The 18,349-nt window shown below is 47.4% G+C and overlaps 1 protein-coding gene across 1 annotated transcript; it reads left to right on the forward strand.

The window, feature by feature from the left end:
- Positions 1-14,793: 14,793 nt before the first annotated feature.
- LOC100829151 (nuclear transcription factor Y subunit B-1) lies at positions 14,794-16,078 on the forward strand. Its single transcript, XM_010231571.2, has 2 exons — positions 14,794-14,872; positions 15,519-16,078. The coding sequence occupies exons 1-2, from the start codon at positions 14,824-14,826 to the stop codon at positions 15,959-15,961; spliced, it is 492 nt and encodes a 163-aa protein (XP_010229873.2). The 5' UTR covers positions 14,794-14,823; the 3' UTR covers positions 15,962-16,078.
- Positions 16,079-18,349: the final 2,271 nt, after the last annotated feature.

The raw sequence follows: 18,349 nt of genomic DNA on the forward strand, positions 1-18,349 counted from the left end.
AAGAACAGGTGGTGTATTTATTTAAAACCTAGAGAATATATTATGAATTTAATAGCTTATTGGAAATTCGTCACCAATGGCGGTTTTTGTCGTGAGAACCACCACTGATATGCGGTACACAAACTTAGGGTCTCCAATGCTCGAGCGTATCATACCATTGGCTGGTTTCTTTGCGAGCACCGCCACTAGTGCTCCATGCTAGTGGCGGTTCCCTGCGTAGTCATCGCCACGAGTGCTCCTCCGCGCGAGGGGAATTTTTGCGCGAGCACTGGTGGCGGTTTGCTGTGTTTTCACCGCCACCAGTGCTCCTCCGCGCGAGGAGAATTTTTGCGTGAGCACTGGTGGCGGTTTGCTGCGTTTTCACCGTCACCAGTGCTCCTCCGCGCGAGGGCAATTTTTGCGCGAGCACTGGTGGCGGTTTGCTGCGTTTTCACCGCCACTAGCGCTTCATGCTAGTGCCGGTTCGTACGTTTTCACCGCCACTAGTGCTCCTCAGAGTGAGCTTTCGCGCGGTGGGTTGGGAGTTTTAGCCCACCTCGCTAGTTTACAGAGGATCTGACTAGCATAAATAGCCTTCTCCACCTGCACTCTCACTTCCGAATCACATCTCTTCCTGGCCGGCGGGCCCATTTTGTCCTCTTCTCCTGGCCTGTGGGCCCGGTTGTCGTTTCGAAACTTGGTGGGCTCGGTCAAAGCCCTGTGGGCCCGGTCAAACCTGCCCTAGTAGGTAGTAGGCAGCTCCCTGGTTCGCCGGGCTGGGCCCGAACCCGGAAAGCTGTGTTGACTGGGTGGGCTAATTTTTTTCCCATTTGATTTCAAATTTGATCGAGTTATTTCAAATTCAGAACATATTTTTGATTTCAAATTTTAACAAGTTATTTCAAATTCAGGACATATTTTTGATTTCAAATTTGAACAAGGTATTTCAAATTCAGAACATATTTAAGACTTTTGATTTCAAATTTGACATGATACAAGTTACAATTTTCCATTCAAAAGCATCGTTAAACATTAACTACGAAAAGATACACAAATATTCAACTATTCCACAATCTTGTCCTTCTTCTTCTTTCTGGTCTTCTCCTTCCTCTTATATGTTAGGGTCTCACTGTGGCCACTTGTAGCGTATGCCTCCTCTCTTGCCTCAGGTCTTGACTTCTTCCTTGTCTGGATTGTCCGTGATGCTTCTTCTTCTTCTTGCTTTGATGTTGGATCAGGAAAACCTTCATGGTCTTGTTGTGAAGTAACTCCGTCGACGCCAACTATGCTTCTTTTCCCTCTCCTTACGACAACACGGTTCTTGCTTGTCGGGTTGTCGATGAAGAAAACTTGTTTGCATTTTGTAGCAAACTGCGATGGTTCCCATCTTGCCGGGATTTTCTTCACGTCCACTTTATGAGGAGGAACCTCACGAGGCAGGGTCATTGTTGTGAATCTATGATCTTCTTGTCTGACATCACATGCCCATCTGACACAGAACATGGGGATGGTGGTGAAGATGTAGTCAAGCTCCCAGATCTCTTCGATGACGCCATAGTACGCTTCTGTACTGCCTTGGTTATCAGAACTAGTCTCAGCAACCAGCACTATACCGCTCTTTTGGTAACTGCTCTTACGATCTTGATCCTTGGTATAGTACGTATACCCGTTCATTGCGTACGACCAGTAAGTCACTACGCAGTCGTTGGGTAGCCGCGAAAACTTTTGAGCGGTCATTTCTTCTTCATTTGCCGCCACCCTAGCATACCAAACACTCTTGAGCCACATGGTGAATGTTGCATTGTGGGTCTTGTGTATCCAATCAGCACTCCTGTTAGGGTACCGGTTTTCAAGTTCTTCCATATGCATGTCGATGAAAGGCTGGACCTCGTACATATGTTGCAGCACCATTGTATGTGCTCTCATATAGTCGTCCTCTCTCCCTGATGAATACACATCCAGAACCTTCCGGCCAAGCCCACCTTCACCTTCTAGTTTGCCCTTATGTCGTGATTCGTGTACTATGGGTTTGCGATCCGCCAACCAATCAGTGGCGTACTCCACACACTCTTCTGCATGGTAGCCTTGCATGATGCTGCCTTCCGGATGCCCTCTGTTACGAACATACCGCTTCAGCACCCCGTTGTATCGTTCGGGCCCATACATGTTGTGCAGAAAGGAGGGCCCTAGTAGGATTATCTCGTCGGTGATATGGACCATCAGATGTACCATGATATCGAAGAATGTTGGAGGGAAGAACATCTCACATTCACACAAAATTTGTATCATTGAATCCTTCAGCTGGAGGCAGCGTTCCACCGTGATGGATTTTTGCCCGATTGTGTCAAAGAAGTCACAAAGCTTCATCACCGTCTCTCTGACCCATGGCTCCATGGCACCTCTTATTGCAACTGGAAGTAACTGCGTGATAATCACGTGGCAGTCATGAGACTTCATGCCAACAAGCTTGTGACTCTTCATGTCAACGAGTCTCTTGATGCTGGACGAGTAGTTGGATGGAACTTTTATGCTGTGGAGATACTGGCACATTCTGTGTAACTCGGCTTTGCTCAAGGTGTAACACCCAGGTTTACATCGTGTTGTTACCGTGACTTCACCATTGTGGTCGTCCGGTGACTCTTCCTCTACCGCCCACAGCTTCTTCCTTATGCCCAAGAACTCCAGGTCCTTCCATGCCTTTGGCCCATCTTTTGTCTTATCTGCATTGTTCATTAGCAAGCCCAACACCGACCTCCTTTTCCACACAGGTCCATCGCCATCCTTCTCTTTCGCTTGCGGATGTGCTTTCCCGGCAACAACTTCCAAGTTCTTAACAATTTCATAGATTTCGTGCCCAGTCTTTTCCCTGGGCTTCGGGCGAGGCTCTGTCCTCCCATTGAAGTTTTTCTTGTCCTTCCTCCATGGGTCATCGCGTTGCAATCACTTTCGGTGTCCCATGTACACAATCTTCTGTGAAACTGGCAGCCTCTATGAGTTCGTTTCATCCCCGCACTTTGTACACGCTTTGTACCCATGTGTGCGTTGGCAAGATGAGTTCCCGTTCGCAGGGTAGTCATGCACACATGTCAGCAGAGCTGCCCGAAGGGTGGACTCCTTCTTGTGAGCTTCCCAAACCTTTCGGCCCGTACTCCAAAGTTCCGCAAGTTCATCTTTCAGTAGCTCCAGATACACGTTCAGATCAGCTCTTGGTTGCTTAGGGCCTTGTATGAGCATTGATAGGTGGATGTACTTCCTCTTCATGATAAGCCACGGAGGAAGGTTGTATATGAACAGGATCACCGGCCATGTGCTGTGTTTGCTACTCATGTTTCCGAACGGATTGATTCTGTTCGTACTCATCCCGAACCTGATGTTCCTGGGCTCTGCGCCGAAGTCTGAAAACTCCTCGTCTAGGGTCCTCCATTGAGCCGCATCGGTGGGGTGTCTAAGTACACCATCATCGTTATGGTACACCCCATCAGGATCGATATCCTTCTGAGTCGCGTCCTGGAAGATGAACCACCTTGCCTCCTTCTCGTTTTGAAACCAACGCTCCAGCCGGCTACCACACGGGAGGTACCATACCGTCTTCGCCGTTGGATCACGAGTCACTTCTTCCTCCAGGAGGCCCTCAGGATTAGGGTCTTTCTTCCTGTATCGGGATGTTTTGCATACTGGACAGCTGTGCATGTCTTTGTAGTCACCCTTGTATATGATGCAGTCCAACGGACAAGCATGGTATCTGACAACCTCTAACCCGAGGGGACATGCAACCTTCTTTGCTTTGTACGTGCTCTTAGGCAACATGTTGCCCGCAGGAAGAACTGTAGAAAGGTAACTCTAAATATCCGTGAATCCCGAGTCCACGATGTTATATTTTGCCTTCATTCGGAGAAGTTCGAGCGTTACTTCTAGCACACTTTTGTCCGGCCCTGCATTTTCATACAACAACATCTCTGCGTCCTCCCTCAGCTTCTGGAATTTACGGGACACTAACTCATCGTCAGCGTCATCTAATTGTTTACACAGGTGCACATCATCTAGCATTTCGGCCACCCTGCCTTGCGGAACTTCTTGATCTTCGCCACGGCATGGTTCGTCGGGTGGATCATCATGCTCCATGTTCTCCATTTCTGGGTCGCTTTCAACTTCAATGGCATCCTCGCCGTGACAAGTCCAACGTGAATAATCCAACACAAAACCGTGTAGGAGCAAGTGCAACTCCACATCACTTGGCAGAAGCATCATTGTGTTACGACAATTGCTACATGGACAACATGTCATGTCGTCCCTTTTTCTCAGCATATGTTCCGTGGCGACATCAGTGAAGTCCTTTAGTTTTCTTATCCACTCTTCGCAATTTCTTGTCTCCTCGTACATCCAAGCACGGCTCATCGAGCTAAAACATGATAAACAAACATAAATCAAGTTACATATAGTATCACACAAAATTTCGGAATGACCTTTGCTATAAAATTTACAAATTTTGCAAAAAATTGCCAAATAAACACCCACCCACACCCACATGTGAACACAAACGGCACGATGGCCCGTATACATGTACAAACAAAAATATTCACAAACACGGCAAGATGCACATTCAACACATATTTTATTGAGAGAGAGCAGCTTAATTAATCACAGAGGGGAGCAGAGAGAGAGAGAGAGGGAGGACCAAAGAGACAGAGGGGAGGGGGCGCGCGCAGCAACCAGAGAGATGACAGAGTGGGGAACCTCCCAAGCAAGGGGGCCAGCCGGGACAGCTCCTGGAGAGAGATCGAGCTCTCCCGGCTGCCGGCGCCATTTCAGCCACATCGACGAAGAAGAGAAGAGAGGAAGGAGCTAGAGGAAAGGAGAGGGAGAGGAGGAAGAAGGAGAGGGAAAGGGAGCAACCTTTCGGTCGCCGGCGCAATGGAATTTTGGCAGAGCTTCACCGTCGCCTGTGTGTTCAGGAGCCGTAGCTGGTCCAGAGACGCGCGAGCTGAGGAAGATAAGGCCACAACAATTTTGCTTTATAGATAACTTACCAGTGGCGGTTCAAAGAATCTGCCCGCCACTGGTAAACGGGATGGGAATTTCTGAGAAGCACTAGTGGCGGGTAACTGATGCGGCCACTAGTACTAGGAGCACTAGTGGCGGTGAAAGCCGCATGAGTGCTGGCACCGCCACTAGTGCTCCACTAACAGCGGCGATGGAAGCTAACCGTCACTGGTACTCGTTTCAGATTCTTCCAACGACTTACCAGTGGCGGTTTGTTTTCTCGACCACTTTAACCGCCACTAGTGCTCGTGGGCCGGTGACTACTAAGGAGCTCCAGTGGCGGTGAATGACCACCGCCACGGATGCTAGAGCACCGGTGGCGGTGCTGGTCATGCGAGTGCTTTCACCGCCACCGGTGCTCCACTAGCAGTGGCGGTGGTTGCTCACCACCACTGTTATTCGTTTTGGATTCATCTAACGACGTCTCAGTGGCGGTAAATTTTTTGGACCAGCTGTACCGCCACTGGAGTTCGTGCGCCAGTAACCCATTCTGACGTGGTGTAAGCTTGAAGGGAAAAGAATTGGCGTGTGCAACTCGGCTGGCTATCCCCCCTGACAAACCCATGCCTAAGACTGCCTGGTCGCCTCCCCAGGCTGGCTGGGTGAAGCTGAACATTGATGCTCTGTTTTTGCGACCTGTCTAATGAGTCGACTTGGGGCGGGGTCCTGCGAGATCATGCTGGCACAGCTATTGCGTGTGCTGGTGGGCCTCTCCCTAAGTGTGGCGATGCCACGGGAGCAGAAGCTAGAGCATGCCTTGCTGGCCTTCGTACGTTCATCCCTCTCATCGACAGACCGGTTGTGCTGGCCAGTGACAATCTCCAGGTGATCCAGGAACTTAATAGTAATTCCTTTGGTCGTTCGATCCTGTCGCAAACCATTAGGGATATCCGTGAGTTTGGTACTATGCTCCCTGGGTTGATCTTCTCAAAAGAGCCCAGGCTTGCAAATGCAGTGGCTCATAACCTTGCTCGCTTAAGTAGAGATGGGATTGAGATGGGTGCTTTTCTGGGGCCTGTCCCGGAGTCTGTAAGAACTGTGTATGAGCATGACCGTTTGGCTTGCATCCAGATTAATATAAAAGCATTTTCCCTCAAAAAATTTTAACAAAGTGGCAAAAAAGGTTCAGATGGGCACACTTTCCATGGAGAAACATTACATAGCCTACAGGTGAATACATATATCATATCTCTGTATCACATAGATTTGTCTCTGCATCACAGGAATTAATTTCACCAATGTATTACATAGATTTGTCTCTGTATCGCAGGAATTAATTTCACCCAAGTTTTGCATTAGGAGCGTTATAAGGCATAGAATCAAAGTAGTATATATACTAAAACTATATGACAGGCTAGCCAGAAAAGGAAGATATGCACCCTAAAAAATCCCACAAAAAGTCAAAACATCTAGTCGTTAATTTAGTATCATTGGCAAATGACAACCATTAAATCTTTGAAATATCTTAATAAATTAGAGTTGACAAAAAAAATTGCCCGCTTATGCGCTATATCCCTATTCCCTCAAGATCTATCTCAAGATCAATCAAGGCTGTGGCATCTGCATCCACATATACATCGCCACATCCGCGCCTCTGCCGCTCTGCATGCCTTCGAGCAGGCATGCTAGATGGCTTTAACGTAGTATTTGCATCTTTTTGCTTCATTTATCTAGACTCTAGAATATTTTGAATATTTTGTAAGCCAAAAGTTCATTTTCACAAGGAATCCCTGAAAGTAGTATGTTATAAACTTCTTACAATTGTGGTTCCATATAATGATGATGTGTTTAGTGTTCATCCAATGGTGCTGCAATGCTTTTGAAAGAGATTTAATTTGATCGCAATTGAAGTAAGTAAAAATGACTTGGGTTGGAGGCAAGAATAGCTGGCCAATTCTTAGCTATCATAGAACTAAGGTCATGAACATAATAAATATATAAGTTAGAAATGCACAAAACAATTAAACAAAATTTGACGTGTTCACAATCTTGGCTTGCATTTCCACTTCCTATTATTCATCTTTAGTTGTTATATATCTCTATGCTTTGGAAAAACGAAAATATATTGCATATTTGTGTGCCATTAAGAATCATTTCATGATACATAGCATTGAAATTTAGGTGATTAAAAATGTTCCCCGCACGAACGCGGGGGCCACTCAGCTAGTTATTCTACAAACTTTGTACATTTAAGATCAAAGTGACCAATTTTATGAATAGAATGTATAGAATTGCAACTTTCTACATGTTTCTTATTAAATATCAATCCTCCTTTTTCTCGATCTCCCCATGCACAGAAGATTGGAAGATGCTGACACCACCAGCTAACAGCCGACTCCTCTGCCACCATGGTGCCCTTGTCAACGCCTCTCCTTCGCCATTTCTTCTCCACCCAGCAAGCACAAATGTGTTATCAAGAGGTGACCTAAGCCTCTCCTTTGAAAGTTGTCCGGTTTTTGCTTATAGGTTCTCCCTTGGCTCCGGCATGCATGATAGGGCGCAAACTAGGTGTTGGCCGGCCGTCATGGGTGCACCGATCGGCCGCCTCTTGAACCATCGATATCCGATTAAACTTCAAACCTCGTCCATCCGATTGTCGCAATATTAAACTTTTGCATGGAACATTTTTTGTATACTTTGCAACTTCGTTTCAACATTGGTCCCACCGGAAAAACACCCCGAAATGTTGCAACATTTTAGCCATGTCATCAACATGTAAATGTTGCCAAAAAAATTATATCTATGCAACAAATTACAGTCTTTAGTTCGGTCATGACCAAAATTTACCTAATCGGAGATGCGTCTTCATGCCGGAGTGTAGCTGCCTTGGTTCGCACTTCGCAGTAGGCCTGACGTGAGTGTGTATTTGCCTATAGTCGCCTCGTTCGAGAACAGTACGCTACCACTGTTCGCGGTGACAGAAGGTGGCGGATGGGGAGGTTACGGCTTAGGGTTAAGGTGTCGCACGCCATCGCCGCCTGTCAGCCTAATTATGTGCCTTTGGCATCTTCGAGTGTGAGTGAATCGAGGTGGAAATGGAAAATGGGGAACAATCAACGTATGTGAATTGGGAGGGGGGAGGGGGGTGTCATGGCTAGCTTGCCATGAGGGATTAGGGAAGTACAGATGTCAAGGCATCTATTTAGCCCTAGGAAGCGGGGGTCACCTCGATTGTGCCGGGATTTTTGGCATGGAATGTGTTATGTCGTCTCCTAATCGCAATATAGCAGCCTTACGCACGTAGCAAAAAATATGTGACGAAGTTGAGACTTCGACAATGTCCATATTGGTGGACTTGTATCTAGGAAAGTTTCGACTGTATGTGTTGGCGATCTCGTCAGCTAACAAAGACACAAGGGACACGATTTACCCAGGTTCGGGGCCCTCGGAAGGTAATACCTCTATGTCCTGCTTGTCTGGATTGTATTGATGAGTCAATTACAAAGGAGTCGCGGGGGCTAGATGCAACAGATTCGATCTGGCAAGTGCGTCTAGGCGGCTTTTATGCTAGATTGGATTGCTCTTGACTCCCCCTCCTGGTCCTTTATATATGCAGGAGGCCAGATCTCAGGTAGAGTCCAAATCGATTACAATAAAGAGATATACTCTAATTAAGCTTACTTATCTTGAGTCGCAAGATTAGACATATAGACTTCTAAAGTTGTAGTAGGCTTCCTTGTGAGCCCCTGCTGGACCGTGATGGGTATACTCGAATCGAGAGCGTGGTTAGTCATAACCACGTCAATATGCCTGTCTTAACATCTTTGCAATATCAAAATTTCAAATTCACTGGCATTCCACTAGCACGCATCTCAGGCGCATTCGCCATGCAATTTGAGCTCGCCAGCCATGAATCCGGCTTGCCGGAGTCTTGTTTTGAGATGAATGGACCACGAACCCATTCCCCTCAATCCCGATGTTTTTTTTAAGCCTTGTGAGATGAATTATGAATTCATCCATGCCACAGGCTCCATGCAGGACGATTGGACGAAGAGCTGGATCTCAAAAGGAAGAAGGGGCAGGAGAGGTGTAAATAAACAAGAAGTGCCACCACCGTGAAGAGCAGTAGCATAAGTATTTGCCAACGGCCGTAGGCAGGGTTACAAGCGTTGTCGCTCGCTGCTTTGGGACACGGCGGATATGAGAGAATTTTTAGGTAGGAATTGTAGAAAACTGGAATAAGACTCGGTGCCTGGTGAGGGGCAAATAGGAGAGCGGCTCACCTTTTATAGGAAAAGAAGCGGGCGTGTGGGTTCCCCAGGGACACGTGTCTGGTGGCCGGAGGCGAAAATCAGTCGGGAAATATTGCTCATTTACCTTTCCCAAATGCACGCATAGAAGGGGGGACTTGGTTTTTTTGTTTTACCTGTACTTCTATTGCATTGGCAACTTCATCAAATATCTTGTGTTTTGACAAACATGTACTGGCAATTACAGACAAGGTTTTGGCTACCTCAAAAGGAAATTACAGAAGAGTCCAGAAGGATGGTAAATCTCTCATAACATGAAAATACTGGTTATTAGTGAAAAAAGCTTCAAAAACTCTAGTGATATTTTATAAATGTTGTCAAAAAATTAAGAGTAAATATCACAAACCCCTTGTTTCTGACGAATTGTATCACAAAAGTACACCTTTTCGTTTTCTTTTCACTTAACCCGTATTTTTGGACGAATCCGTATCGCAAAACCCGTAACCTCGCTGTCAACGGTGCTAATAGGGAAACTGCCATGGAGGCCCACCTGTCGGCCTCTGAACCGAAATCTTACTTACCTTAGTAACACCTGCCCTGCCGCGGGTCTTCTTCCCGAAGACCGGCGGAGCGCCGCCCGCGCCAATCCACCTGCTTGCAACCTCCCGCACCAAGACGACGCCAGCAAAAGCAGCGTGACGTCTCCAAGATCCCTTTGGCGCACTAGCCCTCATCCCCAGCTGCCTCGAGCGCCCCCGCATCGAGCTCCTCCTCCGCCGGCCGCGCCTCGCCGTCGACTCGCCTCAACCAGCTTCCTCTTCCCCGACCGACCCCGCCTACGAGTTCGTGGTGAGCTTCTCCTTCTTTCCCCCTATTTCCCCCCCTCAGATCCACCCCCTAGAGCTCTCCCGTATTGGATGCCGCTGGCGAGTTTCTCCAATGAGCGTTCTGCTCCCCTGCGCCGTGCATGGTGGGAGCATCTCAGCCCAAACCATGTCAATTTTTAAAATCCATTTATAAATATATTTTTCTCTAGCACAACCATTTAAAATGGCCTAGGGCACCCCTATGACATCTTTAACTACGGGTGACTAAAACAAGATAGAACTAAGAGGAGCGGAGGCCTTCCATGACCCACCCAAGCTGGTTTTCATGGGGTGGCCGGTTCTCTCCGTCCACTTGGTTTTCAAAAACGCCATGCGGCATTGTGGCATCTACCCGGTGCACCAAGTTACATCATCTTCAATGTACAAATTAGATCAAAGTGGGTTCTTTCTAGTTTTGAAGATCTTGTTATGAGAAATATTAAGCTGGAAGCCAACATTACTTTAGATGTTTAGTTAAAATATACGATTATTTTGTACTCCCTCCATCACGTCAGCTAATTCGGGACGGAGGAGTATTTAACATTTTTAACGTACTAGCACAATACCCCGTGTTGCCGCTGACGAAAAAATAACATGTTTGGAAAATATTATACTACTCCCTCCGTCCATCTTTTGTAGGCGTATTTCCTTTTTCACCCATACAAAATCTGGCGTATTAATTATCGCTAATTTTAAATCATATAACTTATATTCCCTTTTATCTCAATAATTTTCAGCCGAATTGTGAACTGAGCCTAACTCAGGTGGGATTGTTACAGAATTTAGCCGACGATATTGTTTCAGTGGGAGGTGACATACAAGTAAACAGCATACGAGTCGCATGTGGTGACTTTGGCTCGGTCTCTCGAAGATGCTCATAGGGATATGTGTGCGTGTGTGTGTGTTTTCATAGGAGTGATTGTACGCGGGTGGTGTGCGTATCTGTGTTTGCACAGTGCTTCCTCCGATCCATATTAATTGTCTCAAATTTGTCCAAATATGAATGTATTTATGTTTAAAAAACGTCTAGATACATGTAATATTTCGACAAATAATATGAATCGGAGGGAGTATTTCTCAAAATAATTTCTATCGAATGAACAACTACCAATTTAGATTTTTTTTATAGCAATAAAAAAATCCTAACCGTGCAACTAGCATTGGGCACTTTGTGGCACAAGACGGCTAGCAGCCTGTGGTGACTCCTTAGGAGCCATGACGGGTGCGCCCGCAAACTAGCGAAAAAGGCGGCTACGGTGATTGCAGTTGAACTTAAAACTCGATGATGGTCATAACTATTACTCTCTCCGTCCAACAAAAGATGTCTTAAATTTGTTAAAATTTAGATGTATTTAGACACGATTTAGTGTATAGATGCATTTAAATTTAATCAAAATTGAGACATCTTTTACTGGACGGAGGGAATAAGTGTGTTTCATCAGCACGGTCGCGCCGGTCTAAGTGCGAAGGCATCACACTAACGAGTCTTCCTCTACACGGTGTGTACGTATTTGTGTCGCTTAGCTAAAGTACTCTTGAATGAGTCTGGAACAACGTACTTAACTTGAGGCCTTGATCGAGCGAGGACCACACACGTTGCGCAGCTGGAGCAGGAACTGGCTGGCGATCACGCCGCATCGGCGCGTCCGAGGGAGATGAGATGCAGCCAAAACTTGGCTTGTGCCACTGCCCGGCGTTCGACGCCCGCACCACCGCACCGCGCGCGCGTGTGCTGCTTCATCAATTCCACCGGTTGGATGGAAGCTGACCACAGTACACCCGCTTTCGTTCGAGCCAAGTCAACTTTGTGGAGTAATACCGTCGTCTATGTAAGATGGAAATTAGGAAATCAGTCAGACCCTGAACCGCAAATGACCCCAAACAATAACCGCAAATGAACCCGCTTTCGTTCAAGCAGCAGCGGTGTTCTTGTTCTTTTTGAAAAGGAGGATAGCCCCTGGCCTCTGATGCAAACAACCATATACTCCCTCCGTCCCATATTAAGTGATTCAAATTTGTCCAAATATGAATGTATCTATAGCTAAAAGGAGTCTACATACATGTAATAGAAAGTCACTTAATATGGGACGGGGAAAGTATTATCAAAGTCAGGCAAAACCAGACGACAAAGCCGAACACACTCTACCAAAAAAGAAAAACAATAATTCCACCAAACTACCACAAACCTTATGATACAGGCCGAAAACGAAAATAGATAACTCATAGGCAAAGCCTTCAAAACGCTTCACGTGCGCCGATGATGACAAGTCCAACCTAAGATCGAACTCGGACTTTTATCACCAAAGCCAAGCTTGGAGTCACCACCTTCAATAAGGTCAGGACGCAGTCGCGCGTCGACATTGCCTGGTCTAGAATCAAGTGTTTCCACCGGAGTATGCATACTTGTCGTTGAAGTTGCCCGTACCATCATCACATCATCGCCTCTGGACCAGCAGCAACAGGTATGATTTGGAGCCTTATCATGAGTCGCCGTGCGTAGCACCTGTTTCTGAAAGTGTCCTCGCTCCAGAGAAAGCAAACAAGCATGTTGCCATCACTAAAAGTCGGGACCCAAGATCAGCCGACACAACCCAACAAGTCTCACAGAACAATCCGCAGACCTGCGGGACCATGACGCCGCCGCCACCATCCAGCAACAAATCTGACACACAGCCTCCCGCATCCCAGCCATATATAACCAACAACACCTCCACCGGCGCCGCCGCCATAGTCAGGATCAGGACTGCCTGCGCCACCGTCATATGAATCACAGCCACGTGGAACTCAGCCCCCACCTCCTTGCCGCCTTTCTCAGCTTGGCCCTGGACAAGTATACCGCCGGTAACGAATCGGCGATCTAGGACGATCGGTGAATGGCACAACAGCCCGTAATGCAACCCTCTGTGTCTTGCTGCAGAATGCTGAAGAAATGCCCCGCCGCCGCCGTCCGCCGCGCAGGCTTCGCCCGTTGGCCTCCTCCGACGGGGGTGGGGGAGAGGTCGATCGAAGTGGAGGGCGCAAGGGGTGGCGGTGGCTAGCTTTGCTCGATCCGCCTGAGCGTGACTTTCGGATCTCACGTACTCAACTTGATACCACCAAGAAAAGAAAAGGCTTGAGTCAAGAATCAAACAGTGGTGTTGGTGCCAAAGATTCATATCATCGGCAGTTCAAAAAAATACAGAAGGAAGTAGCTAAAAATTGATCAACCGAACGGAAAAATAGACCCAAAAAAATTGAAACCGTTAGATTATCGTAGTTTACCACAAATCAGCTTTATGTTGCTTGGTTCACTTAGAAATTTTCATTGAACTTCCGCAAGCTCGGCTTTTTGCCATCTACAGACATATATGCAGCTCGATCGTCTAATTATGGTGCCACAAAAGTCTCCACAACGCCGTGTAGCCCACCTGCGTTATGCTGGGTTCTTTCTTTTTTTTGCAAAGGCCACCGTTTATATCACAAAAGCACAAAGCTCCACCCGGCGAGCTTGGCCGCTCGCCGGGACGAGAGGCATCGCCATCCGCTGGGGGCTCAGATGCCACCCATGCAGTAGGTGCACATCTGACCATGGCACGGGGATGTTGTGGCTCCAGAAGTGCTCCGCCTGCTTCACGTTGATGTAATGCCGGCACAGGCGGTGAGCCGGCGGCGTCACATGGAATGGCACCGGTGGGATGGGCGAGAGTCGGTGGCGATGGAGGGCGCCAGAGGAGGAGCCCGCCTCGCGATGTGCCGAGCAGGCGGCCATGGCTACTTCAGCACCATCGCTGCCGGGGGACTTGGTCTACGTGGTGGTCGGCGGTGGCGGAGCTAGGGTTTTGGGTCGGGGCGGCGAAGTGGGTGTGGTGTGGATGGGGATGGGGCTGGTCCCCCATTTAATATGACCGGGACGCGGTTTCGCCAACGCTGCCAGGTTGGTCCGGAAGGCAAAAGGGTTTGACCCCGAGCATACGTGCGGACCGAGCGGCGCTCCGTTTCTCGGTCCGTGGGGACGCAAATCCGACACAGATTTGCGCCTGGAATGCGTCTCCGCGGACCGAAAAGCGGACGCGCGCGCAAATGCGTCGCGCTGCTGGACTGCGCGTTTGGTCCGTTTCGCGCAAACGGACCGCGCCGGCCCAGATGGGCCGCGTCGCTGGGGTTGGCCTAACGTCTCACCTCAAGCTTTGGCGTATTTCGTTTCCTGGTGCTTCATAAGTGGAAGATGGATTCGGCGATCCCAAGTTGTGCTTCATGTCCTTTTTTATTTCGCTTCTTGTTGCCATTATCTTTTCTTGTTTCTTGTAAGCACCGTAGTAACATGTTCATCCTTTTGAACTTTATTAATTTGGTGTTTAATATGATATTTGCCATTATAAATCTTGCAAACTCCAAAAATGCCACTGCAGTTTACCGTGCAAATCCTTAAAACATATGCACGTCGGGCCACTAACAACCACCACCGCGCAGCAGCTAGGGCAAGCAAGCTTTCGCCGCGACAACGAACCTAGTGTCACGCACTAGGGCTCATACGTAGCATATTAATTATTAATTAATGTTTTTACCAGTATTAATTAATTAATTATATTTAATGGAATAGGCAGGCCCGTATTAATTACTGCATATATATCTCTTCATTTGTGTGGAAACTAATTAATTCCTGCCACACACACTTATTGTCACTCATGGCCCTTATATAAACTGTGCCGGGAGCGACGAGGCCAAGCACAACTGCGTAAGGGAAAACACAGGTTGAGGGAGAGGCAGAGATGGAAGGACGAGGTCAAGCAAATGGCCCTGGCAACAACGCAAGAGAAGGTAAAACTAATATCAAGGGGATTCTGTAACAAAAGCTACCTCTTTTAAGGTTTTTTATTTCTGTTATTACATTTTCGTATTTATATATTTCATATATTATGAATTTGTGGACTGCCACGAAAACATTAGTTTCAAGGATTACCTCCGCAGTTGTTCGGTTCCCGTGCAATATGAGAGTGTTCTTGATTCAAAATAATTCGAAATGTTTTTTTTTCTCTTTAGCGGTTGTTTGATTATAGGATTGCAAACTTTATATTATTATTTTTACATAAGGTTACTTGCACTTGATGTCTTGATTCCGAGTTACTGAAAATGTTCCATGTAATCAAATTCATATGGCCCATGAATTACTATGTTGGTCTCGTAGTGCAAAAAGAAAAACGCAGTTTGTTGTAGATTCTAGGTAGATGAAAGCCGTGAAATATCTGGGACAGAACCCAGATATTACTCAAGTTATTTTCTAAACCACTCGATTTCCAATTTCTTTCTTAAAAATGCATGCCAACATGATAAGGTTTATCTCAGTGACAATGCGGATTGCAAATCATGAGTTATTACAGATATTCTTTCCTATTTGTTGCATCTGACTCCTGCTCGTCCCGGTAACATTATGAAAAGAACCAAATTAATTTCTTGTGTGGCTCAGGCAACAGAAGGACGAAGTTCCCGGCTAGCTACCTGACAGGCATCATGGCACGCGCCCTGTCGCAGCACCCGGGAGCCAGGATCAGCGGAGGTGCAAGCGACGCCGTGGACCGGTGCGTCGAGGAGTTCATCGCCGTGGTCACCTCCGCGGCTGCGGACTGGTGCCGGGAGCAGAACAAGACGACCCTGGACAGCGACGACCTCATCAACGCCATGGAAGATCTTGGCTTCTACCAGTATGTGGGGCCCCTGGAAGATTACCTCCGCCAGTACCGCGAGTTTCAGGGCCGTCAGCCTGCACCACCGACACCGGCAGCCCTTGTGACGACGGTGGAGATGCCACCTCCACAGGTGCCGTCTGGAGCTGCAGCCGCAAGTACCTCTCGGATGCCACCTGCTTCTGCTGCTGCCCCTGCCCATGCCCGTGACGATGTGGATGAGTGAACGAACCCCTGTTGATCCATGGGAATTTCTGTGATGAAGTCGTTATTGTAAACCTTGCATGTCTGTTGCATGGTGTGATCATGAGAATAAAATGTTTTTTTTACCGATCTTGAGGTTTATTTTTTATCGGGTAAGACTTCTCATTCATCGGATAATGGTTCTCGGGTGCTTGAAATTTTTCAGAACCGTCCATTTTATGAGATCGAACGACTGGAAATGGATAGTACCTTCCGGTGCCATCAAGTGAATGCCCAGCGGCAAAGCGGAGGTTTTCGCTCTGTAACGATGGGATAAGATATGACAGTTTCGACTTCGACCTCATAGGCAATGGCGTCGGCGACGGCGTACGTGGGAGAGTAGCTCCTCCGAATCCGCTCTGCAAAGTCACCCAGAATCTATATAACGAACCTCCGAACCTCACGAGCCTAATCTGGATTTGTCCTCACCAACCAATTCGTCGAATCCGCGAATTTTCTAACCCGCTTCTGGTTTTTGGTCGAATTGGCTAATTTCAAGTGCTCTTCGGTCAAATTAGTTGTCTCAGGCGGTGGAATCACATGGGCCTTGACGAGTTGATGTAGCTTGGCGCATGTGATCGAGTCATTGAGCCAGCAAAATCAAAGAAATGCCTCGCTGTCCCGGAGCTTTCCGGGAGCCCGTCGCTCTCCAGTAACATGCTGCTGATCATCGTACGTGGAGGCAGAGCAGTTGTTCAACCTGGAGCAGACCAAGTTCTTACAATTCTTCCCAGATCTAATGCTGAGGTGTCATGGAGGAGGGTCGTCGGCCAGTGCCAAAGTCTGTTCTCGTCCTCCCGCGAGCTGCGATCAACGGTAAGCATCTTTAGCTAACCTACCAGCCACACTATTAGTTTCTCTTAGGCAGTGTTCAAAATCTATTTTAGAGAAGTCTTGAGCAAGAAGAATGCATTCATCAATCATCGCAGCTGATGGTCCCCTGGAAAAGCCTTGCTTCAAATCCTCGGATCAGGTTGAGATTGTCACAGTTGACAATCAGGTTTGTGCAGCCATGCTGTCTGGCAAGTTGGAGGCCATGGTGGAGACCCCAAGCTTCAGCTGTGATTACATCAGCCACATTCATCAGGAGATGGCCGGATGCGCCCACAAAGAAACCCGCCGAATCGCGGATAACAGCCCCTGTAACTCTCCTACCATTCAGTTCAGAGAAAGCAACATCTATATATATTTAGCTTAACCATACCGCCAGGCCGTTTGGACCAACCATGGCGTAGTGGAGCTGCATGGTTCCTATACCTGCTCTCCCTTCACAATCTGGCGAAACTCCCACCATAAGTACCAGGCAGCAACAGCAACAAGAGGCTGGATCGGGAGTGGCCAATTAACTGTTCAGTTTAGTACATATGAGACCTTGAAAACTGCAACTAAATGGTGTGTAAACTTGCTTTGAGGGCCATTTTGCCCAAAAGTGAGCAATCTCCCCCATCATGCTGTCACGCTATTTCTTACAAAACCCTGCCTCCCCTTCCAAATTTATCTTACTATCTCACGTGGAAGCCCTCCAAACAACCAAACCCATAAAAGTTATGCCAAGAATATATTTTTTCGAAAAGAAGGATAACCCTTAGCCTCAGGCTGGCAAAGCCAGGCATCGTGGCCGAGCCAAGTCAATCCAAAAAGGAAAAAAAAAACTGAGGCTGTATGCCTCGCGTTAATAAGTCCACCAGACTGCCACTAACCTGTGGTACAACGTCGAAACAAACAAAAAATGTACGACTCCAAGACAGAGCCTTTAAGAAGGAATCGTCGTACGTGCACCGTTGATGATGAGTCAAACCGATAGTCGATCTCGGGATTTTCATTCCCCAAAGAGACCACCACCTTAAACAAGGGCACGATGTGCACACTCGTCGACAATGCCTGAACAAAGATGCTTCCACCGGAATATGCATACTCGTTGTCAAAGCCAACTCTACCATTAACACTTGACCGACTAACGACAAATCGCTAGCTGGACACCACTGGAGAAGATACTAGAAGTCAGGGCGTCCCATGTTGCCTCGCCTCTAGCCACTGTTGCCTTGTTGCCTCCAGAGGATATACCGTGCTTGGCGTATTTGCTGGCAACAAACATGCCAAAGAATACTTGAGCCATGATTTTTTGCAATGAAATCATGGAGGCGAGCACTTGGGCCATGAGTTCAATGAATACTTGGAGAGTTCTGGGATTTTTCACAGCTCAGACCTCCGGGTACACCGCAGAGAAATGAGGTACCAGAATCGCATAATTTGACATTGTTGGACATGGTTTGGTTGATGACGAATAAGTCAGATATACCGTTGTCATATTTGGGTTATGCTCTCTAGAAATTGCAATGTTCGCACTTAATAGAGTACCATCTAAATCCGC

This window comes from Brachypodium distachyon, chromosome 1 (assembly GCF_000005505.3).
Source record: "Brachypodium distachyon strain Bd21 chromosome 1, Brachypodium_distachyon_v3.0, whole genome shotgun sequence".
NCBI lineage: Eukaryota > Viridiplantae > Streptophyta > Magnoliopsida > Poales > Poaceae > Brachypodium > Brachypodium distachyon.